General features: G+C 37.3%; 2 protein-coding genes across 5 annotated transcripts in view; one reads left to right on the top strand and one right to left on the bottom strand.

The window, feature by feature from the left end:
* Window positions 1–241: 241 nt before the first annotated feature.
* LOC100913363 (glutathione S-transferase omega-1-like) overlaps window positions 242–26,702 on the bottom strand; it is a 169,095-nt gene continuing 142,634 nt past the window's right edge. The window contains exons 1-6 of one of the 4 annotated variants that reach the window (XM_031955796.1): window positions 21,639–21,725; window positions 13,212–13,320; window positions 10,070–10,289; window positions 8,887–8,988; window positions 3,278–3,384; window positions 242–663 (exon numbers count right to left, since the gene is read on the bottom strand). In XM_031955796.1, the coding sequence (XP_031811656.1) occupies window positions 510–663; window positions 3,278–3,384; window positions 8,887–8,988; window positions 10,070–10,289; window positions 13,212–13,270 (642 nt within the window). In that variant the 5' untranslated portion in view covers window positions 13,271–13,320; window positions 21,639–21,725 and the 3' untranslated portion in view covers window positions 242–509. Of the gene's footprint in view, window positions 664–3,277; window positions 3,385–8,886; window positions 8,989–10,069; window positions 10,290–13,211; window positions 13,321–14,258; window positions 14,374–21,420; window positions 21,590–21,638; window positions 21,726–26,702 lie in introns of those variants that run through there. The other 3 variants (XM_023496091.2, XM_003755401.3, XM_031955795.1) reach the window with 3 other exon arrangements.
* The window catches only part of LOC100919281 (cilia- and flagella-associated protein 43), a 138,251-nt gene continuing 133,860 nt past the window's right edge, over window positions 22,312–26,702 (top strand). The window contains exons 1-2 of the mRNA XM_031955793.1: window positions 22,312–22,394; window positions 23,448–23,701. Coding sequence (XP_031811653.1) covers window positions 22,339–22,394; window positions 23,448–23,701 — 310 coding nt within the window. The 5' untranslated portion in view covers window positions 22,312–22,338. The remainder of the gene's footprint in view (window positions 22,395–23,447; window positions 23,702–26,702) is intronic.

Raw genomic sequence — 26,702 nt, 5'->3', positions numbered from 1 at the left:
ACAGAAGCCCATTCTCAGAGGCAGAAATAGATCCATTCCATATTCCACCTTTGTGCTGGCTGGAGACATTCGGAGGGAGCTAGGGGCTGAAGCTCAAGACTTTGAAGGACACAATAAAGGACTGGATTTTAACTCCTGGCTACGTTTGAAATGATTATTATTTTGAACTGAAACTAAGGCTGCCTCAAGAAACCTGCTCCGAAAGAAACGATCATATTATAAAAAAGAAGAGAACACCACACAAAGTGAACAATATTTATGCTGATTATGCTGATTATGACCAATCAGCATAGAGCTGATAGTGCAAGTTCACTATAGGAATAAAGATAGCCAGAGAAAAGCTCCCCTTATAAGACTTGCAAAGAGGAAGCATCAAGAAAAGAAAATGAGTACAAACAAAGGCCATGGATATGAGAACAATCTGCTTAAAAAATAATATAGGATATAATTTTAAGTATTAAAAAAACTCAGATGGAAGTATAGAACCTGTTTCACTGATCACTCTCCCCTCATAGACCATAATCACAGGCCTCAGGACTATTCTGCAGATAGAGATGTATGAAATTTTTAAGAGTTTTCTCTTCTACAAGGAGGGCTGATACTGTAGGATCCTTCTTCATGGCTGCTATCCAGAGCTTAAGTTTCAAGGTGTGGTTCACACAGCTGGAGAATAAATTTAAAAAGAAAAAAAAAAAATGTATTACCTGCATGAAATAGGAAGGCACCACAAATTTTCATATTTATTAGTGTTTTTACTTTGCAGTTTTTTTTTTTTTTTTTCACTACCACCTTTTTAAAAAATGCTTACTCACCCTAAATAGAATATATTTTACCTCTGGCTTATCCTCTCCAGAGAACTTTTAACACTGCGCTAGGAAGGATGAGGAATGATTCATTTAGACCCTTATTCTATTTCAATCAGCATTAATCAATTTGATATTTTATATTAATAATATATAATTAGATAAGAAAGGTATTAATAGTAGGCTTCAAACTTTAATTCAATGTTTACCACTTGTTTACCAGTTATGAAGCTTACTTGCACAAGCACAAGAATGTTGAAAAAGCTATCTCCATCCAACCCCAGTATGGATAGAATGCCTTAACTCTTTGGAAAGTCTCCCAACTTGCTTTTATACCCATAGATGTCCCACATGAGCAGGTGACTGTCTTATGGCCACTTAGTCACCAGAGCTGTCCACTGCCTTGCCCTTCCTATGAGCAGTTAGCCAGTGGATATATCTCATGCTTCACCCAATGCATGCCTTACTTATATACTATTTTTTTAGCTGATGCTTCTTTTTTTTTTTTTGGCTCTCAAAACGAGACCTATCAACCAATTGAGATTTTTGTGTTGCCTCTCCATTGGGTTCCAGATTCAACATGGCACCAGATATTATAAAAACAGGATCTGGGGGACCAGACATGTCTCAGGAAAATCTCAGGTCCCCTCCATTAGAGGGGGTCATAATAAAATGCTAGTGGCTTGGAGCTCTGCCTCAATGGCTTTTCTTGCAGATTGGACAATTTTTGACTCCACAAAAGAAAAATAGGTATATTCCTTCCTTACATTCACTTTCAAATTGTCCTTTTCCTACAGTCTTCCTTTGGACTACAAATCCAAATCCTGCCCTGATGTTTGCAATCCCCTGCGTTGATTTGTATCAATGTCCCACAAATACTCAGATCTCTCAATTCTTCAGTCTTCTCAACTAATCAACTTCCATAACCTCCATTTTCATCCCATCTTGGCTATGTGATGATCTTATACACAGTAAGTGCTTAATAAATGATTGCTGAGTTTAATTGAATGATAGATTTATTTAGAATGTGAAAACTAAAAAGAACTTTACAATTAAGGTAGAGAGAGTTGAACTTGTTCAGGATCATATAACTAGTCATCACCCAGAGTTCTTTCTCTGGGCGCAGCTGGTTCAGTTCATTACTGCTCCATTGGAAATGATTTGGTTCATCTCATTGCTGAGGATGGCCAGGTCCATCAGAACTGGTCATCATATAGTATTGTTGTTGAAGTATATAATGATCTCCTGGTCCTGCTCATTTCACTCACCATCAGTTCGTGTAAGTCTCTCCAGGCCTTTCTGAAATCATCCTGCTGGTCATTTCTTACAGAACAATAATATTCCATAACATTCATATACCACAATTTATCCAGCCATTCTCCAACTTATGGGCATCCACTTCAGTTTCCAATTTCTGGCCACTACAAAGAGGGCTGCCACAAACAAGAAAACTGGGAGATGACTAAAAACCATTACATTGAACTCCCAATCCCTATATTTATGCCCACCTGCATTTTTGATTTCCTTCACAAGCTAATTGTACAATATTTCAGAGTCTGATTCTTTTTGTACAGCAAAATAACGTTTTGGTCACGTATACTTATTGTGTATCTAATTTATATTTTAATGTATTTAACATCTACTGGTCATCCTGCCATCTGGGGGAGGGGGTGGAGTGTAAGAGGTGAAAAATTGGAACAAAAGGTTTGGCAATTGTTAATGCTGTAAAGTTACCCAGGCATATAACCTGTAAATAAAAGGCTATTAAAAAAAAAAAAAAGGATCACATAACTAGTGTCAGAGACAAATGTCTGTGTGTCTAAATTCTTAGAAACATGCACAAGACCACCCAGTATATTAAATATGGCCCATCTTTAAAGATCACATAATAGTATTATAATTAAAATTATTTTTTATTATTATATAAATATATATTATATATTATTAATATATTTTAATATATATTAAAATTATTTCCATGAAAACAGTGGAAAACCCCCCAGTATCACAGTTTGTCATAATGTGCTGATTTTCAATCAGTCTTTGCAATCTGGGCTGTTTGGATGGAGTGGTATGAAAAACTTAAATATAACATTTTATCAAAGAGTGAATCAAATAGCAAATTAGCCTTGCTTTGGAAAACTAAACTTTTGTTGTTCATCTTATGTTTTCAAAGAGGACTACGTACATCACAGCAATGTCTTGACTTACACATGGATTTAAGTAAGGCAAAGTTGCATAGTATTTAGCCTTGCTCTGAGCCTAAAGCCTGTGATCATTGGCATTATACAATGGCATTTTTTTTACCAGAAGAATACTAACTTATTTTAAAAGTTGACTTTACTTCCTAACACCCTAATCCACCTTTTCCTCCTGCTGAAAAAAGATTAGATAATTTGGGATGAAATTATTTCAAAAATCATCCTCTAGAAGATCAAGAACTTTTTACCACAACATGGGAAATGTTTTCTTACTCTGCTATCTCAAATGATCCCAGACGTTCAAACCAGGGCCAAATGAGGTAATCGATCATGGATACAGTGTCGCCACCAAAGAAAGTTGTCTTCTGACGAAAAAGAATCTGAAAAGTTGGGCAGACAAAAAATAAGTTCTTTTTGTTCCTATTCAGCTACTTAGAGACTTCAAACCAGTTCTAATAAATTTAATCCAGAGCAAAGAGAGAAAAAGCTTTCATTGTCCCACCAGGACTAGCTTTTTGTTATATTTTTTGCCCAGTTGAACCCTCTGACCTTAGGATTTGTTGACTGCCCAAATGGTCAGTCATATTAAAAGTAAACAATCCTTGAATTTTCAAATGTACAAAGTAGCCCATATTATCAGACAAGGAAAATACAAAAGCAGGTGAAGTAGCATTTGATTTAATGGTGAGATGAATGTTAAAATAACAGGAGCATGACATATTTGAGATTTAAAAAGTTAAATGATTAGTTAATTTGGAAGCATGATATTGCTAATTTTCTACCAAAATGGGAGAATTGAGAAAAGAAAAACACTTTAGCTTATGTGACATTGATGAGGTTTAGATTTGGGGTACCCAAATGAAATTAGGGTTACTGGTGGTCAGGGAGTTAAATAAGTTCTAGTGACAGGTTCAGGGTTTAGGGGATCAAATGCAGGGGTTTGTTTCCCCTACAATCCCCTTGGGATTCTGAGCAAGCATAGATTCTCTGTAAAGGAATTTACAGACCCCAAAACCAAGATTGATAAAAGAGGTTTATTATGAGGATTGGAAGTAAAGTTAAAGTCTGGTTAAGGAAATAGATGAGGGTAAAGAGAAGAGGGCACTGGAAAACAGTCTTCCAGTGGGCAGAGGCCCTTGGCAGGCCAAGCATAGGGTTGGCATGTTTGGAACCCCTGCAAAGAGAAGGTTTTAGTTTGGCTCTTTTATAATAGGGGGCTTTGACTACAAGCTAAAGGGGGCTCGTGGGTGGAGTCCCAAGTTGGCTCCTCACTGGGTTCAGCTAGGGCTAGAATTTGAATTGAATTCAATGGGTTTCAGGACTGAGCTGACCCCACCCAGATAACAAAGATGAAACTGTTCGTGCTCAGGGGTGGAGTCCCCTCTCTGAGGCAGAGTTGAAGGAGATTTTCTCCTTTAAGGATTTTCAGAGTTTTGGGGTCCCCTGTTCAACATGTTTTTTTTGTTTGTTTGTTTGTTTTTTTAATAGATCTTTGACTTCACTGGTCTCCCTAGTGAAGAATTTCCTATTAAACTGTTATGGGCCAGAACTCTGAAATTCTGATTCTTACAAAATGAGTGGAATTGATAAAGACACTGGTAGTTCAGTACATGTACTTAGTACTTACTATAGTTCTACAAGATTCACACCTATGATAAGAGAGCATATAAGCTCAGACAAACTCAGCCAGAATCAGAACTAGGAAAGACAGATACTGTGGTGATGGTCCTCCTGCCTCCCCCACAGAAACCAAGACACATTCAGGAGGACCTCAAGAAAGCTGGACCGGACCCCAGGCAAGGAGATAATAAAAGATTTGAACTTTAACCCTTGGCTACTCTTGTGGTGATTACTGAACTGAAAGGAAGGCTGCTCCCAGAGACCTCCAGGAAACTGAACAAAGAACATTGCATTAAAGTAGTTAATTAATGTTAATTAGTTCCTGCTCTATTACCTTGAAGTCTTAGTTATTCAGGGCTAATGGGGTGCCCATAAATGTTTAACAACCAACTATCCACAAGTTTAATCTGCATTATAAACATTTTCTCCATCACTGTCTAGACAATCAAAAGTAAATAAAGCCCTAGTTTGATGTTAGCTGGTTTCTGAAATATAGATGCTCAAACTGAATATTTCTCTCCCAAACAGATATTAAATGACTTGCTCAGCCTTACAAAGCCAGTATGTGCTTAAAACCAGGTCTTTCTGACACAACCAAGTCTCAACCTGTTCTGTGTATATTTGCTTAAACTGATATGATGGTAACTCTTTTTCCTAAGGCAGCCTGTCTGGTCCACAAGTCAACAAAGATCATTTGCCAGGGAACAAGGCAGAAAAACAGGTATTGTTCACAAGATGGGTAACCAAAACAGATGGACACTGTACTGAGCAGGACATTTGAACCACTCTAAAGGCTCTTATCTTCAATGAATGAATGATAAAATCTTTATTAAATGCCTGCTGTGTACCAGGCAATGTGCTAAGCACTAAGGGACACAGATTTAAAAATACTAACAAGAGGAAACAACAAACATAAGAGATGACCAGGAAAGAGAGAGAAAGCAAGAGAGAGGACATACAGAAAATGAGGGGGCCTGCTGGCTAGCCAAATGGGACATGCAGCAGAAACATGGTCTGATTTCAGAGCTAGTCAAGTACATATGTGGGCTAAGTGGGCTAGTTTGCCCATACTCAATCACTAATCAATTAGGAGCATCTGGATAGAACACTGCACTTTGAATCAAGGAGACTCATCATCCTGCATTCAAATCTGGCCTCAGACACTTAGTTGTGTGATCCTGGGCAAGTCTATTTGCCTTGATGAGATCTAGATATGGGGTACCTAAATGAAATTAGGGTTTAATTGAGGTCTAGTGGCAGGTTCGGGGTATAGGAGTCAAATAGAGCTCCCCTGCAACCCCCTTGGGTTCAGCTTGAGGATATTGAGTTAAATGAGGTCTAGTGGCGGGCACGAGTCCCCAATAAAGGAATTTATTGGCCTGAAAAGCTAGATTGATAAAAGAGGTTTATTATGGGTTTGGAAGTAAAGTTAATGTATAGTTAAGGAAATAGGTAAAGGTAGAGATAAGAAGGGTACCGGACACAGTGGACAGAGGGTCCTGACATGCCAGCCTTTCACCTGCAAAGAGGGGGTCCCAGCTTGGCCCCTTTTATAATGAGAGATTTAGCTAAAGGGGCCTGTGGATGTAGTCCCAAATTGGCTCAGATCCTGGTGGGATTGGGACAGGCCCGGATCTTCTATTGGAATTCAAAGGGACCAGGATTTGTGAATCAAAAGGTCCTTGATTGATAATTACATTAACTAGGAGGGGTTGGGAATCAGAAAGAAAGGAATGTCAATTCTTAAAGGGACCACACCCGCATCAGCCTCAGTTCCTTTTTTGTAAAATGTGTTGGAAAAGGAAATGGCCAATTGAAGCAGGAGGGAAACTGTTCCCTTTACTGAAGTTCTGTTCCCTTTATGAAACTGTATTTCCTTTTGATCTGTGACCCCTTTCAGAGTCTGAACCCTGCTTGGGAAGGCATATCCCCCCAGATAAGTTATCTTTCCGGCATGCCAAGGCCTTTGATTCAATGAGAAATCCTGGTCAAAAAGTACCCTTTTGAAGTGTTTATTCCAATAGGAGATCCGGGCTGAAAACATAAGAATCTAAGCCTGGGAACCTTGGCTTCTGAAGCCCCAAGACCCCTTAAAAAGGGCAGTATCTGGACTCATTCTTCACAGATGGCCCAAGCAATTTGCTAGGATCCTGCCCGCTGATTCTCTCAGCATAAAATTCCATTTCCCAATAGATCTGCCACCATAGAAGTCAGTCTCTTAGCAAACAGATTTCTATCCAACAATAAACTTTCATTTTGCAACTAATAATTCGGGAATAAGTAAATTCTTTCACTTTTAAACCTGTGGCCGATTAAAGGGGGATTTTTAACAACTCTCTTATTCCCATTAACTTCAGCACCACCAGGAATTGAGGGGATAAAAATGTCATCACAATCATTTTAGAATCTTTGCCAAGAGACATCCAGTTGAGGTCATGAAGAATCAGACACAACAGAACGAGGACGATATCAAGTCTAGGCTTGGACCATAGGAAGATGAAGCCAGGTGGTCACAAATCTTCCCATTCAGAGTTCAGCTTGGAAGAGTTCTGTAGAGATGGCCTGGGGCCAGGGAAAGGATGAGAAGGGAAATTGGGTGGAGCACAGAGTTATGAAGAATTATGGCCCAAAGAATTCACAGATGGAAATTGTTAGCAAGGCTATTAAAGTTCTATTCATTTGTAAATATGCCATTAAACATAAACCACTGCTAAGTTAGACCAATTTCCAGATATTCCTTAAATAAGCTAGCTAATAAGGGATGTCAGTAATAAACTAGGCTAGTTAATAAAAGACAACTTCAGCTATTGTACTTGAACAAAAAAGTCAACTATTTTCCAAGAGTTTCTCTAAATGAAAGTCTAAAAGATAAATTTAAGTAGTTTATCTTTCAGTCCCATTTCTTTCCATTGGTATACTATGTGATCCATTTCTGATTGTTTAAACTTAATACATTTGCACCCTTTCAATGCTTTTCTGTGCTACTTTTAATTTGAGTTTGTGTAGTTCTTTGTGTATGCATCTTAGCCTCTCTACAATAAATTATAAGCTCTATTAGGGAAAAGAATATGCTTAACCAAAGTTTTGCATTTTTCCCATTACCTGGTAAACTGTTCTAGAAATACTATATCCTTTAATGTTTGTTCAATTGAATTAAATTAGATATCTCCTAACCTAAAAATTAAAGAATCTTGAATCCCTAAATGGATACTGTAAGATCATTGCCTTTTCTTAATAACTCTAAAATATATTTAAAATATAAATTGAATGTTTGGAAAATTATTAATTTATAACAATAAACTTAACTCTAGTGAATACATCATTTAGCTCTTATTTTCAGCACAAATCACAACTGGTCTATAAGTAAGTTGCCAGGTAAGTCTGAAAGTTGTGTGAGGTTTAGAGAGGATCAATTACTTATATATGGCCAAATAGCTTGGATCTTCTTGATATACAGGCCTTTTGAATACAAGTCCAGTATTCTATACACAATGTCATATTGCCTTTTCTAGTAGACATAAGGAAGGGTTTAGCACCAATTCTTTATAGTCAGTAGAATTTCATTTAAAATTATCTGATACTAATTATAATTAATTTGTAAAAATAATAAACACTTATGAAATACTTTTCTGTAATGGGCTGAAACTCGAGTTGATGCACTGAGGTCCCAAGCACGTGAGGCTAAATAGTAATTGGACCATACTCTTATTAATATACATGCTTGGAGAAAGAATGGCCCCCGCCCACTCTCTATGCAAGTCCTGATGTGTTGTATAGGAAATGACGATTTTGGTGGGTGGAGGCAGAGGGGAGGCAGAGGGGCGGGGACAGACACAGCGGGCCAGGTCCTGTAGCAGCTACTCGCATTGCTATCGCCATCCCTCTTCACCTCCACAAAAAATAGATTGAAGATTTTCCCTTAACCTGAATTCCTGACTCAGGCTGATTTTAAAATACGCGGTCATCACACTTTTCTTTTTGCAAATCAAGTCCTCATCACATTTTTGCACAACTCTTAAAATTTCCCCTGACTGAGTAAAAGACAATCAGAAAAGATTTAATTTTTCCCTATTAAAAAAGTTACATTAAAATTTAAAAGAAAAAATTTAATTACTGAAATTAGTACTATAAAACTATCCTGCAGAAAAAAAAGGAGGAAAGATCAAGAGGAAAATAAGTCTTTGCAAGAAGAAAACAGGAATAAGTTGGTTCCAGCATGTTATTTATTTGATTATGTTTGATATAAGAAACATTCCATTTACCTCCTCCAGATTGCTGAACACCATACGGAGTTCTGCTTTCTGAGCAGAGCAATCTTCTCCATTCCTTACAGCTACCAAAGATTCCTTAGACAAAAGTGGTACCTAAATAAAGTTTGCAAATACTGTTCAAGGATGGATATATATTCATTTTTAACATAAAAACATAGCAGAGTATTCTTCTCATCTTGATCCTTGAGTATACTATCTAATTTACAGATTTTTACAAACACTTTTTAAGTATTACTTTGTTTTCAGAACTACATTTTACAATTAAAGGCGGTATTTGAACAAATATCAATGAAGGCAGAAGATCTTTCATTATGGATTTAAGGTATCTATGCACTACTCTCTCATCTCAATATAGAGATCCCTATTTTTAATCTTAAACTTAAGGGAACGATATTAATGGACACATCATATGCATGTACAATATCGAGAGAAATGTGCTATATTCCTGAGGAAAAAAAAAGAAATACAACTTTTGTTATAAGCAGCTTTATTTTATAGCAAGATGTCTTTTCAATGTGACTTTAGTTTTGACCTCATTTCTGCCACACTGAACAGTGGTTTTCTACCTTACAACTTTTAATTTCTCATTTTTCCCCTTCCATTCCCTTCTACCGTCTATCATATCATTCCCATCTTGCTTTAACAGGTAGCTTCCCAATAAAGGGTAGTTCTTCCCCTTTCATAAGCTTCCTCTAACCCCATGGTCTTTCCCTTTTAATATAGTTCCTAAATCTGTCTGATCACAATATTTACTTTAAAATCTATATCTTCTAGTTTTATTTCACATCACATAAAACTTTGCATATGATAAATTATTGAATTATTAGATTGAAACATTCCTTTCTCAAGATACAAATTACCTAATTATAATATTTACTGCATATAAACTACCAAATTAAGGCATAACACTTTAGAAATGTCATCTAAGATCATTAGTTTCAAAGTATAAAATAAATGCTTATCAGTCATATATTGTTTAGGCGCATCTATATTATATTTATGCTATTTCCTTTTGCATTCTTTTAAATGCTTGATAAATTGTTGGTTTATAAATATAATTTAATGAAATTTTGATATTTTTAGCCCTCACCTGGCTTCCAGATATCTGGGCAATCAATGTTACTATTGATTTGACTAAAAGAAAAAAAAGTAGGGATTTCTTTATATACTATACCTTAGAGAACGACTCCAAAATCATCTTTTGAAAAGCTTTCTTATAGGGATCTTCTGGAAACAACTTCCCTGGATAGGCTTCATCTAAGTACTCACAAGTGATAACAGATTCATAGATTAGTTGACCCTGACTGGTCTCCAGAACTGGTACTAGACCAAAGGGATTCTTATTAAAGAACCAATCAGGTTTGTTTTTCAGATTGATGTTGATAATTTCATGCCTGAGAGAGAAAAAGAAAACAATAACTAGCATTTTTTGTTATTTATTTAATTTATAATGCTTGCAAATCATTTTGCATATTACCCCAAATTTTACTACCTATGTGTTTTTATGTACATCCAGAGATATGTAGGTCAAGACAGCTTATTCACTAGTGGATGAAAGTCTACTAAGTTAGCTCTAGGTCATATACTATTCAGGTATACATTTAAACTATTTCTACTCCTACCATAAATCTTAATAGTGTGAAAAGGAACCAACTATATAAAAGTTTATTTTATTTGAGGTAATGAAATTAAGAATGTTAAAGAATCATTTTGTAAATCCATTTTTTTTGATGAATTTTCTTTCAATTAAATTCCTTTCCTTTGGCTCAATTTTCTGAGTTTCCAACAAAGGAAGAAAAGAAGTATATGAAGTCCTTGTTTTATTCAAAACACAATTACACCTTCCTATTATCTTGCCTAAGGGATTTTTACAGATAGTAAGAGAAAGTTAGATTTGGATAATAATTGAAGTTTTATACTGATGTTAATAATACATTTGGGCAGCTTCATGGTATAGTGGATAGAATATTTCAGGAACACTTGAGTTTGACCTCAGACACTTACTGTGTAACCCCTAGCAAGTTAGTTGACCCTGTTTGCCTCAGTTACCTCATTTGTAAAATGAGCTGGAAAAGGAAATGGCAAACCACTCCAGTATCTTGGCCCCAAGAAATGGGTTAAAAAGATTGAAATAACTAAACAACATTATTATCTGCATAATAAATAAATCACCTATTGGATCTCAAGTTTCCTCAACTCCAAAATTAAAGTTGGACTAAATATACTTAAATTCATTCCAGCTACAAATATATGACAGAATGCCCGAGTGCCTGAAAAAGAAAGAAATTTTACTTTGTGATTTAAGGGGAAAACAAATTTAAGATATCCATTTTAATAATATAGTTTTATAGTGAACTGAAAATTAGAACATCAGCCACATTTGGAAGTTATTTCAGTGAAAATGATAGTATGTGCCAGTACGTGTCAGAATTGAGACTTGAATGACAATCATAGAATCAGACTTTCTTCACATTTGTTACATTACTAGAACTCTGCTCAGTATTGTGGAAGATTCAAAAGAATAAGACATGGTTCTTGTCCTCAAAAAGGATATAATTGGGGAAATAATTCATGAAACAAAGAAAAGATCCATAAAATGATGGGAACCCTCTGCCATAGGAAGAAATAGACATGCAGGGAATTATAAAGAGTCCGAAGACCTGAATTCTATTTCCAGATATGCAGTAAAGCAAGACTTTGCACTTCCATTCTATCTTTAGAAGTGGATGGTTGAACACAAACAATAGGAGCAAAGACCCCTAATTTACTAAGAGCTACTAGAAATATTGGAAAGAAATTTGACAGCAAACAGTTCATATCAGTATCTCTTGCACAATTTACAATAATAAACTTCACATAGATGTAATCTAAGTGAAAAATAACATAAGTAATAAAATAAAAAAATCCTAAAACAAAATTAGAGAAGAAAGGAAGTACTACTTTTCAACAATAGTGGAATCAAACAGGAAATAGAAAAAATTTATATACAAAATTTTAAAAGCTTTTACATGAAAAACAAAGCAATGAATTTAAAACAAGAAGAGCTATAAAGTGGGAGCATGGAACCTTCTAATATTAAAGATATAAAGGAAAATGATACAAACACATGATTATAATAATTCCCAATATCAGTCAAAGAAATACTTTCAAAAATAAGAAATGCAATTTGATAGCCATTAAAATATTCCAAATTACTATAATAAAAGAATGTAATTTAAGACAATTGTGATTTTATTTCATATTTTTCAAACTGATTAAAGTTATAAAAGATGAAAAAAGTCAATGGCAATAGGAAGACAAGCACATTAATTCATTTTTTTTTATAGTTGTACATAGTTTCACTGTTCTAGAAAACAAGTTAGAATTAGGTGAGAAAAAATACTGGTTATTCAAACTCTTTGACTCAAAAATCATATTCACAAAGTACTACATATCCTATGGAGGTAAATATATAAGAAAGTAATCATAAATGTATTTTTTGTAATAGCAAAAAAAAAAAAGAAATCAGGAAAAAAATGGGGGCCCACTGACTAGAGAATGGCTGAATCAATTGTGTTACATGACTGTAATAGAATATCTTTAAGAAATGACCAATATAAGGAATTTAGAGAAATAAAGGAAAACTTATATGAACTATAAACTGATGCAGCGAAAAGAGAGGATCAGAAAAACAACACACACAATTATGATAATGTAAATGAAAATAAGACTAAAAAGCATCAGAATCTAGATTTAAATGTAAGACCAAGATTGTTTCTAAAGGACCAAAGATGAAACCTATTTCTTGCCTCTGAAAAAGAAATAGTGGACTAAGGTGCCAGAAAGTCACTGCCTTTTGTTGGTGTGATTAACTGTTGTTCTTTTTTGTACGTGAGGGTGTTGGGAATTGCTATTGGTCAGAAATTACTACATAAAAAATAAAAATCAACAATAAAACACTAAAAATAAAAGGAGGGGCTTATACTAAAGGACTACTAAGGACCTTTATCTGCCTGCCCTTATGTAGAGTAGCAGAATAGAGAAAATATTAGCTTAGAGTCCCTTTGGAAATCATCTTATACATCATGAGTGATTTATTTCCCTTCGGTCAGGCTCAGTTTACTCAACTTTAAGAGAAGAGTAATGAATGACACTCTCAGGATTGCTGTGAGACCTAAGTAAGTTATGTAATTTTACAGAGTGCCAGAACTTTGCCAGTTATCCCAAGTGTTCTAATCTAATTTGTAATTAATAAAAAGCAATTGGAGTGCTAAGTGTTTGGTGCCATTATTGCTTTAAGGCAATTATTAAGCAATTAAAGACATCTTTGTTCTCACTTGATTCCTTTGGCCTTCAGGACAAGCAGAGTTCTCTGAGCAAAGGGACAGAATCTCATGCTGTAAACACGGATGATTCCAGCTGGTACAGGACCCGGGGGAGAGCTTCCTGCAAGAACGTCAGACCAGTTAGGATTCTGGGAAGAGCCCTATCAGTCCCTCATACTTTTTGGCTTTTGCTGAATGCCTTATTCAACTCCTCTTCTCTCTACTCACACTGTTATTGTGACTGAGGCTATTGCCTCAAGCTTGGTCTATCACAAGGGTCTGCTGGTTAGTTTCCTTGCCTCAAGTCTCTCCCCTCTCCAGTCCAGCCACTCAAATGCCCAAGAGGTCTTCAGAAAGCTCGCTCTGACCATTCCACTCCCCTGTTTAACAAATTCCTGTGGCTCCCTATTACCTCCAGGATCAAACATGGAATTTCCCTCAAAGCCCTTCACAACTGGGTTCCTTCCTCTCTAGTCTCTCTGTGGGTGTTTATCATATACTGTAAGATCTAGTGAAATAGTAATCTTGTTGTTCCTCAAGACATTTCATCTACAGTCCCCACTCCCTTGTCCCCACTGCTTCCCTCTAAGATTTATTCCGCATATACATTCTTTGTGTAGAGTTGTGTTTGCATCTTGTCTCCCTTCGGAGAAGGGCATTGGCTCTTTGCTTTTCTTTGTACTCCCAGGGCTTAGTTCAGTGCCACCCATGTAATAAATGCTAGGTGTTTGTTGTCTGACTACTGGGAGAAGTCCCCCTCACTCTGTCCCCTAAGGAGCTAAAACAGGTGACAGGACAGTGGAAAGTATGAAGAATTTGGAGCATTGTGAGCTGAGCTGGACCCTCTGTCCAATGTGAGGGTTAGACTAGTTGGGCTCCGAGTTTCCTTCTGGCTCTAGAGCTTCTCCAGGAACTGGAGCAGGGGGACCCTGTTGGGACCCATCATCCCTGCTCTCCTCCATTAGGCTCAGGAACACAAGTCTCTTCTCTAGGAAAAGTCATAAAAGACTATTTATAGTGGCTCACCCCAGGCTTCTAAGGCCTTTGCTGAGGACTCACCTTTCCCCAGGCTCCTACTTGAGTTTTGGGACATGTTTGCTGCTGCGGTGCAGAATTTTTCCCCCGGAAGGCCCTTGGTTCTACTGCTTACTCAGGAAGGAACAACGTGTTCCCTCACCATCCCCCAAAATCAATTGATGGGTGGACTTTAGGTTCATATGGGGGGGTGGGGAATGAAAATAGAGCTAAATCCCAAGTTACAAAACTGGGGAGGAAAATGAGAGGCAGAAGGAATGAGAAGGGGGTAAGAGGAATAGGGGAAAAGAGAGAAAGAGAAAGATAGAGAAAAAGACACAGAGAGACAGAGATAAGAACAAAAAAAAAAGAGGAAGAGGAGAAGAAGAAAAGAAGAAGAAAGGGGGAGAAAAGGGAGGGGGAGGGAAGGAGGAAGGAAGGGAGTAATGAAGGGGGAGAAGCATTTATTAAGTGCTAATTTCTTTTGCAATACAACCATGTATCTTACAATTTTAAACTGCCCAGGATCACACAACTACTATATGTAGGAGGCAAGACTTTAACTTTAGCTTTCCTAATTATAGATATCAGCTTTAAGCCAGTTGTCTATGTTCCCTCTCATTTACAAATTGCAATATTACAACTATGTTTCCCTTTTTAATGTGAACGTATTTCAATAATTTCAATATACAAAAAACAGAAAAAAGAGAATTGCATATGAAACTGTGATTTTCTACTACCTACAGTTTTTTTAAGGGCAGATTAAATTTGATATAACAAAACTTCCATTTTTATTTGAGTCTCCATCTGAATACCCTTCTATTCTTTTATATATTTTAAATATTTTAATGATGCCTTTTTTTCTTCCTTCCTTCCCTCTCTCCCTGCTTCTTTCTTTTCTCTCTCTCTCTCTCTCTCTCTCTCTCTCTCTCTCTCTTTTTTTTTTTGCATCACAACCACATTCACTCCAACCCCACCACCAGATTGAAGTCTTTCTTTGCCACAGGTATCAAGCGATATGCAAATGTGTATCTCATTTTGAACCCACAGGAGGTTTCTTCACAATAGTGAAAAATAGGAAATTTATAGGGAAACAAGGGATGGATTAGGAGTATGAGGTGCTGGTTGCAGTTCCAGTTCTGCTACTCACTCACTCCCAGGTGAGTTTAAATCGCTTAGACTTGCTGTTCCCTCAGTTTCCTTATCTGTAAAATGAAAAGGTTGGTCTGGACCGCAGTGCTTGTTTGAGAACCACAGACCGCCACTCAAGATCCCTCACAGGTCTATACAGAATCTGTGAATTTGGATGGGAAAAAAATTACATCTGAATTTTCTCTAAGCTTCAAGTGAAATTTAACATTTGCTAAATTACTTAAACTCAATTATTTTAATACATGGTTAAGAAGTAGTCTTTAGGTTTTACCAAACTGTGACCAAAGGGATTCAGGACCCAAAAGGGGAAAAAGGACCCTTGGGCTACCCTTCCAGGAGAAAATTATTGAGAGCATGAAGTACCATCACCCCCATTTTACAAGAATCATGGTGGATTGCCCAAGGCCTCAAAGTGGTGGAACAAAATCTGTTGACTCTAATGTCTCTTTCTTCTGCCTTCTGTGTCTTCTGATCTGAGGCTTGCTCACTGCTCTTTACATGAGCCATTTAACTGCTAAGATTCGGTCCAGGGCCCACATCAGATATAATTTGGCCATGGGAATTGGCCATGAAAATCATATCATGTAGGAATTGAGGGTGTTTAGCTTAGTTGTCTTCAAAGCACTGAAAGACTGAATTTGATATATTGTACTATTGATATCTTGTGCAAAGGTAATTTGATAATTTGGGTGTTTCCGGAGGTCAGAACTAGGACCAATATGTAGGAGTTACATGCACAGATTTTGGCTCAACCTAAGGAAGATAATTAAATTACATACACATTTATTAAACACTTTCTATATACAAGGTACTATGTGCCAGATCTGGGGATACTACATCAATATGAAAACAATCCCTGACCCCAGGAGACTTGTATTTTACAGAGACAATATGGACAAACAAATGTAAGGTAATTTGGGAAAGGAGTAAATATAACAATTGGCTTCACAAGAGAGTGGTACCTGAGTTGAACTTGAAGGTAAAGTTTTGAATCAATGAACATGAGAAAAGAATACAGACTAGGATTTGGGGACAACCTGGGCCTTAAAGGAATGTAGTTGAGATGGAAGCCTGCAGCACTATAGCCTCTTTATACATCAAAATTAAGAATGTTTTTACAGTATCCTCCATCTAATATAATTATCTTTTAATCTACAATTTCATTACTCTTGAATAAAAGATTTACTTTAGAGAATGATCTTAATTTCCTGAGAAGTTTGTTGAGAATAAAATGCAAGGCAGAGATGCCCCTTTTATTTATACTTGACATGTCAGAAAAAGAGAATGTCTTTAGTATAGAGGAGATAGATCTTCCCCAATTTTGGGTGAACATTAGTCCTGTGACCTTTAGTAAATAATTCAAAGCCCAATACTGAAAGCATGTATTTTTATCTTTGCTGCATAATTCATTTTTTATCCCATGATTATAAAACATGAGTGGATATGGTTTGGGAATAAGAGTGGGATTCTAATTAGAAGGAAGATTGGTGAAAGAAGCTTGTAGTTTACTTAAATAAAATGTCTCAGGTTTTAGCTAAACTCAAGAGTGCACATTTTTTTCTTCCAACATGATAGAATAGCCAATTTGGAGAATAGTAGGAAAGAAAATTTGGAATAGAGTGGATGATGGGCTATCAATAACTCAAAGTTTGTAAAGATGGACTGAAGTTGTGCTTAATACTCTCAAAGGCCAAGTTAGAGAGTTTGTATTTTACCCTACTGGCAAAAAAAGGAACTACTCATGATTCTTTTTTAAGATATTGATATATTATTTTTAGTAGTATTTTATTGCCCTCCATTACATTCCAAGACAATTTGGGGCATTCATTTTTAATGAATATTTTGAGTTCCCAATTTTTCTCCCTCCATCCCCTATACCCTTCCTAAAATGGTGGGCAATTTGATATATGTCATACATGTGCTGAAGTGAAAAAGATATGCTTTGATCTGCACTCAAAGTCCATTAGTTCATTATTTGGTTATGATAGCATTTCCCTGTGTGAACCCTTTGAGAAGAACTGAATCAATCATAGTTCATCATCACACAAAGTTGCTGGTACTGTGTATAATGCTTTTCTGGTTCTATTCATTTCATTTTGCTTCATTTCATATAAGTCTTTCCAGGTTTTTCTGAAATCTACTTGTTCATCATTTCTTATTGTGCAATAGTATTCCATTATATTCATATAGAACAACTTGTCCAGTCATTCTCCATTTGATGAGCATTCCCTCAATTTCCAAATTTTTGTCTCTCTAAAAAGGGCTGCTATAAGTATTTTTACACATATAAATCCTTTCTCCTTTTTTTATTATCTCTTTAGGATACAGACTTAATGCTATTATTGCTGGATCAAAGGGTATGCAGAGTTTGATTGCCTTTTGGGAATAGTTCTAAATTGCTCTCTAGAATGTTTGGATCAATTCACAACTCTGCCAACAATGCATTAGTGTTCCAATTTTCCCACGTCCTCTCCAACATTTATCATTTTCCTTCTTTGTCACAGTAGCCAATCTGACAGATGTGAGATAGAATCTCAGAGTTGTCCTAATTTGCATTTCTCTTAATCAAAAGTGATTTAGAGTAATTCTTCATATGCCTATAGATAGCTTTGATTTCTTCATTGAAAATTGCCCATTAAGGTCCTTTGACCATTTATGAATTGGGGAATAAATTGTGTTATAAATTTCACCCAATTCTCCATATATTTGGGAAAATGAGGCCTTTATCAGAAACTTGCTATTGCCCAGATTTCTGTTTTTCTTTTCATCTTGGTTACATTAGTTTTGTTTTTTCAAAAGCTTTTTAATTTAATATAATCAAAATTATCCATTTCACATCTTGTAATGCTTTCTATCACTGACAATTCTTGAATGTCATATTGACATGGTCAGACCTATGCTTTAGAAAAATTCTTTTGGCAGCTGTGTTTGGAAGATGAATTGGAGAAAAGCCAATTAGATAATCATTTTTAGTATTCCAGATAAAACAATGAAAACAGGGAAAGCTTGACAAGAAGTGTTTTAGGAAGATAAAAGATCTGTTTTAGACTACCTCAAAAGATAGTTGCAGAAAATGGATGACCACAAAGAATTTCTTCTGTTTAACAATTTGTTGAAATAATTTAGCAGTGATATAAGATTTGTCTTGTTAAGAAACAAGATTATTAAATTTGAAATTCCTTCTGATTCTGATTCTCTAAATATTGGGTTATTCTTGGGTGAAATTTTTCTGCCACCTGAAATGCAATTGAATTTTATTTTGTAAAAGCGGTATATCATTAGGTGATTAAAAATTGCTGAAACTCTCTAGTAATTATGACAGTTGTACCCTGTAGCAAGACTTGGAGTCTATAAAAACACTCCCCAGACTTTACATCATAAAGAGACAGCTTCCTTCCATGTAGTGCTCCCTCTCTTTTACCTTATTCCTTTTCTGCTAGATTCTGTTTCCTGATTAGGGTCTCCTATTGAGAGGAATGAGACTGAAATCAGATCCTCTCCGAGGGCATTTTTATAAAATGCCTCACTCTCTTCAGTCTCCCTCTCCCTCCTTTAGCCTGAAGACCACCATGCCAGAAGTTCTCAAGACATCTCTGGTCATATCTCTTCCCTATTTCACTTTGAAAGTAGCAATCGTAGGGGGCAGCTAGTTGGCTCAGTAGATAGAGGACCATCTCTGAAGTCAGAAGGACCTGAGTTCAAATTTGGCTCCAGACACAACACTCCCTCGCTGTGTGACCCTGGGCAAGTCACTTAATCCCAATTGCCTCAGTAGGGAAAAAAAGTATCAATCTTGAACCTGGTACAGATCATCATTTGATTATTGTTGTTATATTAACTACAGGCTTTAATGTTAAGCATTCATATTTTTGGTAGTAGTTGTGGGGTATCAGTTTACCTAATTTTTTTGGATGGTTGGATGCTGCCCTAGGATCTTTCCTTTGCTGCTCCATGCATCACTGCACTGCTCTATGCTATCCTTAAAGTTTTAAGTTAACCCAAATAGTTTTTCTATAAACCCACCAGTAAAATACTCTATTGCTTCTTTCTGTGAAAATTCTTAGAAGTAGACTTCAGTAGTAGATTTTCTCTGATACCTAATGTTTTGAAATGAGCAAGGAATAATGGAAGGATTGGGCTACAGGAAAGAACAGGGCTAAGAGGGTAAAGAATATTTTTTAGACAAAAGCACTCCTCTCCCCGAATTCTTGGTTTTGTATCCCAGCAGTGCGCCCTTATAGTCAAGGACCCACATTTGTTAATGGGCACAAACTCTCTTTCTAGTTACTATAAAGAACAGATAGATCCTGGAAAACCCGTACATCTCAGCCAATTGAAAGGCAGATGATATCGAAGGTGCGAATTTTTAACTTTTCTTTGAAACACCATTCTTTAGGAGACAGAAAAGCAAGTAATAGTTTATGTTGACAAGTGGTTTTTTAGGGTTACAAAAACCTGGAACATTAAATATATATATATATATATAATTTGGGACATGTAAAAACTTGTCCTAATAATAAACTTGCATGATAAATTAGTAATAAACTTGCCTGTGGTAAATGAAACAAAGATAAGTACATCATGATATAAATTGAGTAATACTTAAACTCTAAACTTTAAAACACCTACTATGCTAAGACTAAGATGATCTTAAGTAGCAAGATTTGACTCTACCAAATACTATCTGGATAACTTTGGACAAACTAAGTGACTCTGAATCTGTTTCCTTATTTATAAAGTGAAGATAAGTGGGATATTTTAGGGATTTTTATAAAATATATTCACAACCGTATCAGGGCTTCCATTTGAGGCTTCATAATGGCGCTATGGTTTGGCTTCTTCCCAGAAGGGAAGCATACGTGGTGGAGAGGCCATCTCCTTCCCACTGTAAAGACCCTGACTGAATTTTTCAGACTGCCAATGAGGGGGCAAAGCATGGGCCTTCTGCTTCTCATGGCTTTATCTGTCACTTCGCTGCAGGTTCAGTAGACCTTGTGGACAAACCTCTTTATCCAAGAGGCAGAGAGCTCAGGATCTCCCCAGTTCCCGAGGAGTTCTTGAATCTTTTTTGTGACACGGACCTTTTGGCTCTCGGATGAAGCCCAAGAACCCCATCTCAGAATGCTACGTGCATAAAACGTGCAGCATTACCAGAGAAAATAATCCTGTTTTCAGGGGGGAAGTCAGTGGAGAGAGAAGGCAGGTACCGGAGGCAGGGCTGGAGTCCAAATTCTAGGTTAGTAATTAGCGCGCGATCTCACATGAAGCTTTGGTGGGATCCCGCAATCGCCTGGGCTGCTGCCCCCTCTGGACCAAAAGGCTGCTGTCGGCAGGCTGAGACATAGATGGGGTCCAGGAATTTTCCTGAGCCACATTAACTAGAGCAAATACAGCTCTTCCCATTTCTGCCCAAAGGAACTATGACTTTCTGGGGGGGGGGGGGGGGTGGAAAGAAAGTGGGGATGAGAATTTTGAAAGAGAAAAGGGCAAAAGAAAAAAGGGAGGGGTGGAGGTGGGGGAGAGGTAAAGAAGAGCCTCTTCTGTTCTCCCAAGCAAAGGCAAAGGGGAGGGGGACTCCTTTCTTAGCTTGGAGACCTCCTCAGTTAACTCTCGTAAAGTCAAATTTTTTTTCCTGAGGCAGCTGGGGTTAAGTGACTTGCCCAGGGTCACACAGCCAGGGAGTATTAAGCGTCTGAGGTTTGATTTGGACTCAGGCCCTCCTGACTTCGGGAGATGAATGCTAATGTCCAAGTTGCGGGAAGCCGGGGGTTCAGAGAACCAGCCTGGGGGCCGGGGCTGAAGCACCGCGTGTGAGGGGGGGAGCGGAGACTCGGGGCTCCCAATGGCGGCTCGGGACAATCCTGACTGCGGGAAGGACGCGCGGACCCCAGTGAGGAATGGCTGCGGGAGGGACGGGGAAGAGAGCAGCAGCCAGAAAATCCGAGTTCTTGGGCTGGAAGATGGCGGCGACCGTGGGGAATTCGGATAAGGAATTTATCCCCGGAAAAGGCAATTCTTTTCCTTGTCTGTTCTTTTCCCGGTCCCGCTCCCCTACCTCCATAGGACAGTTGGTGGCAGGAGAACCGCTACGCGGGGGGCTATCTGGGAGATGACCCGAGGGCTGAAAGCGGTTCCATTCTCCTGCCGCCTTAACCAGCCCCTCTCGCACCCGGGCAGTGGCTCCCACGGCGGCGCTTCTGACCCCCCCTTCTCCTTGGCTTTGCGCATGTCCGATCGAGCCAATCCGTTGATTGCGAGATCCTGTTCTCTCACCTCAAATCCCGAGCCCCCCTTAGCTCACGCGCTGGGATCCGGCAAGATGAGCTGGCTGCCTGTTGCGTTTCCCCGGCTCTTCACCCCGCACACACCCCGGGCGCTTGTGAATGCTCGGAGCCCCTCGCCCCGCTTGGTCCCCTCCCGGGCAGCATCCTCAGTATCATCTGCCTCTCAGTTGGCTGGGATGTCCGGGCTTCCCAGGATCTATCTGTTCTTTGTAGTAACCGGGAAGAGAGCTTGTGCCCCCTAACAAATGTGCGTCCTTGACTACGAGGGCGCACTGCTGGGATACGAAACCAGAATTCGGGGAGAGCAGTGCTTTTGTCTAAAAAATATTCTTTGCCCTCTTGGCCGCGTCCTTTCCTGTAGCCCAATCCTTCCGTTGTTCCTTGCGACCCCTGCCGCCTTCCCTTTGATCCCCATTATTCCTCGCGAGCCCCGCCTTCCCGATCGCCCATTGTTGCCTTCCCTTTTGGCTCCCGAGGTTCGATATTCCACCCGTCCCCCCACAGTGACGATCGCTCCAGAGACGGGACGAATCAAAGGGTGCCAGGGTTACGGTCTCTTGGATATTGATGCCAACAGTGGCATAGCGTCTGCTGGAAGCCAAAGGAGAGGCGTAGGACCGCTGCATTTTTGTAGAAGAAAACTCAGGATTTCTCGAAGTTTTCCATTGTTCTGAACACCCGCGACCGCGATGAGTGCCAAAGACAAAGAGGGATCAGACACCCTGAGCGCAACCCTGTCTGTGAGGTGCTCCGGCTGGCCCCCGCCTTCTCCGAACGCCGTTCTCTCTTGTGACGCTTTCTCCCTAGCGATTATGTTCCCTCTCCTCTGATACCCCCTTGTAACCTTGTATTTGCTTGATAACGTTTCGTTGCACTATTGCCCTTTCATCATCGCTTTGTTGCTGCGATGCGCGTCCCAGTCTTCCATAGATCCCTTTCGCTGACTCCCACTCCCTGATAAACTAAAGTCAGACCGACCCGGCTCTCTGTTCTGCTCCCGGGGATTCCCGTCCGCCAATCTTTGACTACACCAATGCAAAATGACTTTTAAAATTGTCTCCATTTATCCCTAGGATACATACTTTCAATCTAGCCAATTTCGGTTAGTTCATATCCGATTTTTTTTCTTGCTATGCTTTCATTTGCTACTTACTTGCTCAATCAAGACAATCCATAACTTTGATATTTAATGGCTCTCCTACCATCAAACGCACTGTTTCCCGTTCTTTAAGACACTATAGCTTAGGTAGCCCAACCCCAGTTCATTCTCATACGAAGCTCCTCATTTCTTCTTTGAATTCGTGTTTCACGTGTACCGTATTTGTTAACTTTTCGTGCAACTTGTGGTAACAATCATTTTTCTTTCTATTACCATAGAAATCTTCTACACTGTCATGCTATTAAAAAAAAAAAAAGTCTGTTTTTGAAAGTACACTGTAAAAAAGGGTGAATGGTGCATTATACTTTACAATTAGAACACAGCTTTCTGTATTCCCTTTTCTTTTTATCTCTAAATGCTCCTCAGTCCTTAATACCATCTCATAGTGACCACAAAATGATATAAATGTATTCTTGGAATAAGATTGTTGAGGCTCATCTTTAAAGATGTGTTTAAAATTCTGTGATTCATGATACAATCTGAATAAGCTGAAAACTTTGACAGATTAAAAAAAATAACGATATCATGGAGGGGAATGGCATTAACTTTTTCACAATTTTTAATGATCTTTTTCTTTTCTTTTTTAAAAAAATGATTCAATCTGTTTAATTATTGATAGTAATGTTTCCTTTCCCAAAGATGGGTGCATGGATTCCCTGTGAAGAAGATTGCTTTTATCAACAATAACACAATTTGCTACCCTTGTGGGAATTTTGTAGTTTTTATGAATATTGAAAAAGAGAAGAAGACTGTTCTACGGTGTATGGATGGAAAAGTGGGTTCTGTGGCAACTAATATTCCTTTCAAAGTGGTGGCCTTTTCAGATCAGAAGTTTCAACCCTTTATCCACATATACAACTTTCCTTCATTGACCAAAAAAGCAAAATTAAGAGGTATTCTATGAGAATTATTCATTCTGGAATTGAATACGTTATCATAAAATCTAACTGATTAATCTATTTTTTTAAATAATAAGTTTCAAAAATATATCCTTAGAAATAAGATCCAGACATTAGAAATTTGATTAATTAATGACTAGAGAAGGCAAGTCTTATGTTCAGTTGAAATGTCCTTTTCAGAGTGGTGATATTTTGTTATGATTTATTGAAAATGTAGGTGGATTGCTATTTGTACAACTATCCAAAGTTACTGATAAAAAGAATTAGATGAAGTCATACAACATAAAAGTGACTCATATATACAAAATAGCTAATGTTTTGTTTCCTTATTGTTATCAAAGGCTATTCTCTAAATAATCCTACTTTTTTCTCTTTGGGAAAAAGAAAGACTTAAGTCTCAAAGGGATTCAGTAAAGTCTTGGAGTTACTATTAGAACAATACAATTAAGATGTCTACAGAAGCATAGAGATATGTATATGAATATGTCTATATGTCTTTCTATCTGAACTGTATTGAACTAAGGAAGTTTTGGTAGACTAGTTTGGTAACCTAATGATAAGATATGACATTGTTTGGGGAAAAATTCATTTTTTACAGCTAGCTTACAAAGAAACTTGAAACACAACCTAATCTTAAATTATGACATATTTTACACTTTATGCTCATCTTTAAATGAATAAATTGTACATAATTTGGCAATATGGCAATACTTTTTCAAGTTTTGAGAGCTTATTATGTCTTTTTCAAACACTAATCAAGATTAAGTTTCATCCTTAAAATAGCAGAAACCCATTTTACACAAATATGTTATGAACCAGTACTAAAATTTGCACCACTTTGTTTAGAAAACCAGAAAACTGATTATTCACCTGAAGCCAAACTATATAATTTTCAGGTTCAACAACTTGTTTCAGCATACTATCACAAGACAATTCAATTTACTCTTATTTTCCAGATACAATAAGACTAAATGTATCATACTTGTTCTTGGAAAAATGTCTCCTTATACATTTATATTTAGAAATATCTAGGTCTTTAAAATACTAGAAGTATTAGTTCTAGAGATAATTTGTGTCATTAATATATAGGTCTTCTGATTCATTTATAAGACTGACATTTTAATTGGGAAAAATCATCTAAAATATGCTTTAAATTTATTGTTCAAAGCTTTAAATTTTCATAAACACAGCCACTTCATCTTCCCAGATCAGAGGAAAGAATTTATGGACTTGGCTTTATGAAAACTTTATTGTTTTGAGGTATTAGAATAGCCACAAAATATGAAAATTTCAGGAGTAAATTTGTATTATAAAATTTAATTAGCCCCTTTTTGAGGCGGGAATAGTACGGGGCTGTGGGGAAAGCCCTGCATCTCAATTTGGAGGACCTGTATTCAAATCCAATTTCTGATTCTTCCAACTTGTGGTTTTGAACAAGTCATTTACCATGTAGGCATCTGTTTCCTTATCTCTGAGGTGAAAGATTTGGGGTGGGGGAGAGAAAGGCTTCTGAGCTCCCTTCCAGCTATAGAGTGATGATCCTTTAGGATAAACTATCCTCAGTTACAGAGGGAGAAAATACTTAAAGCAGTATTGGGGAACTTTTCTTCTTATTGATGATTTATGGTCCCTGACACAGGCACATCCTAAAAGAGTGGGAATGGTCCTAAAGGGACCACCAAGTTAACTATCTTTGGCATTCCAAGAGAGGGGCAACCTGACAACAAGAATTATGCAAGAGACTCTCCCAAAAGACTTTCCCCTGCCCCTACTTAGGAAAGTAGTAGAAGACAGAAAAGACATCCTAGAATACTTGACCTATTGGCTTCATTTCTGTGCTTCAGAGGAAGACTCCTGTATTCTTTCTAAACTTTATAAGTTTTTTTTTTTTTTTAACAGTAGTATGATGGTTCATTACCAAATGGCAGCAGTGGACCATAAATTTTTCCTCCTTTATATTTGCAAGCTCAGGAGAGAGGGTGGTAAAGGGAGGGAGAGAAAGGGGGAGAGAGGGAGAGAGGGAGAGGTGGGGAGAGGAAGAAGAAAAGAGAGAGGGAACAGGGAGGGGAGAGAGACAGAGACAGAAACAGAAAAAGAGAGACAGAGAAATAGAAAGAGACACAGTGACAAGGATACAAAGAGAAAGAGGCAGAGAGAGAGGTAGATATTGAGAGATAACAACACAGAGAACACAGAATGAGGCAAAGAATGAGAAAGATTTTTTTGTTGTTTTTTTTTCCTTCCTTTGGCTAAAATCATTGCCTTCATGGCCCCATAATTCATTCTTAGTACCTTTCTTGCTGTGCTAAATGGTTAGTAATTTAAAAGTCATTTGACTTTTACATTAAGTTGAAAAAGCAATTCTTAAATGAATTTTTATATTTTTATATTAAATTTTTATGTTAATAAATTTTAATGTTAATGTTAATAAATTTTTATGTTAATAAATAATTCAATAGACAATTTTAAATATATCCAATATGTGAATATAGATATTCATATAGTGTATACACATTATAAACATGTGTATATGTGTGTTTTTCTCTGAGATTGTGCTGAGAGTGGAAAAAAGAAACATATATGTGTGTGTATAAATATATATATATATATATGTGTGTGTGTGTGTCAAGTGCAGGGATGATAAGAGATCAAGATATACATAGAAGCATACAAAAGGATAGTGACTATAAAACATAGAGATACTGAGAAGAAATGGTACACAGAGACATGACATTCTAATGAATTATTTCCATCCTATGCAGTTTAGGATATTGCTGATATAAAATTTTTATTATAGCCAAGTATTTTACAAGTAAAAGCATAAATAGAGATCCTAGATTTGATCTGAAAGGAACCTTAGGAGCTATCTAATCCAACACTACAACCTCTCATTATATGTGAGGAAACTGTGAATCAAGAGGTTTAGCTATTTCCCCATTTTCACACAGCTAATAAGTGTCCAAAGTGGAATTTGAATTCTGGCCTCAATGTGCAG

The sequence above is a fragment of the Sarcophilus harrisii genome, chromosome 2 (genome assembly GCF_902635505.1).
Source record: "Sarcophilus harrisii chromosome 2, mSarHar1.11, whole genome shotgun sequence".
In the NCBI taxonomy this organism is placed as follows: Eukaryota; Metazoa; Chordata; class Mammalia; order Dasyuromorphia; family Dasyuridae; genus Sarcophilus; species Sarcophilus harrisii.
The sequence above is the reverse complement of the archived record's forward strand: the minus strand, read 5'-3'. Positions and strand labels throughout refer to the sequence as shown.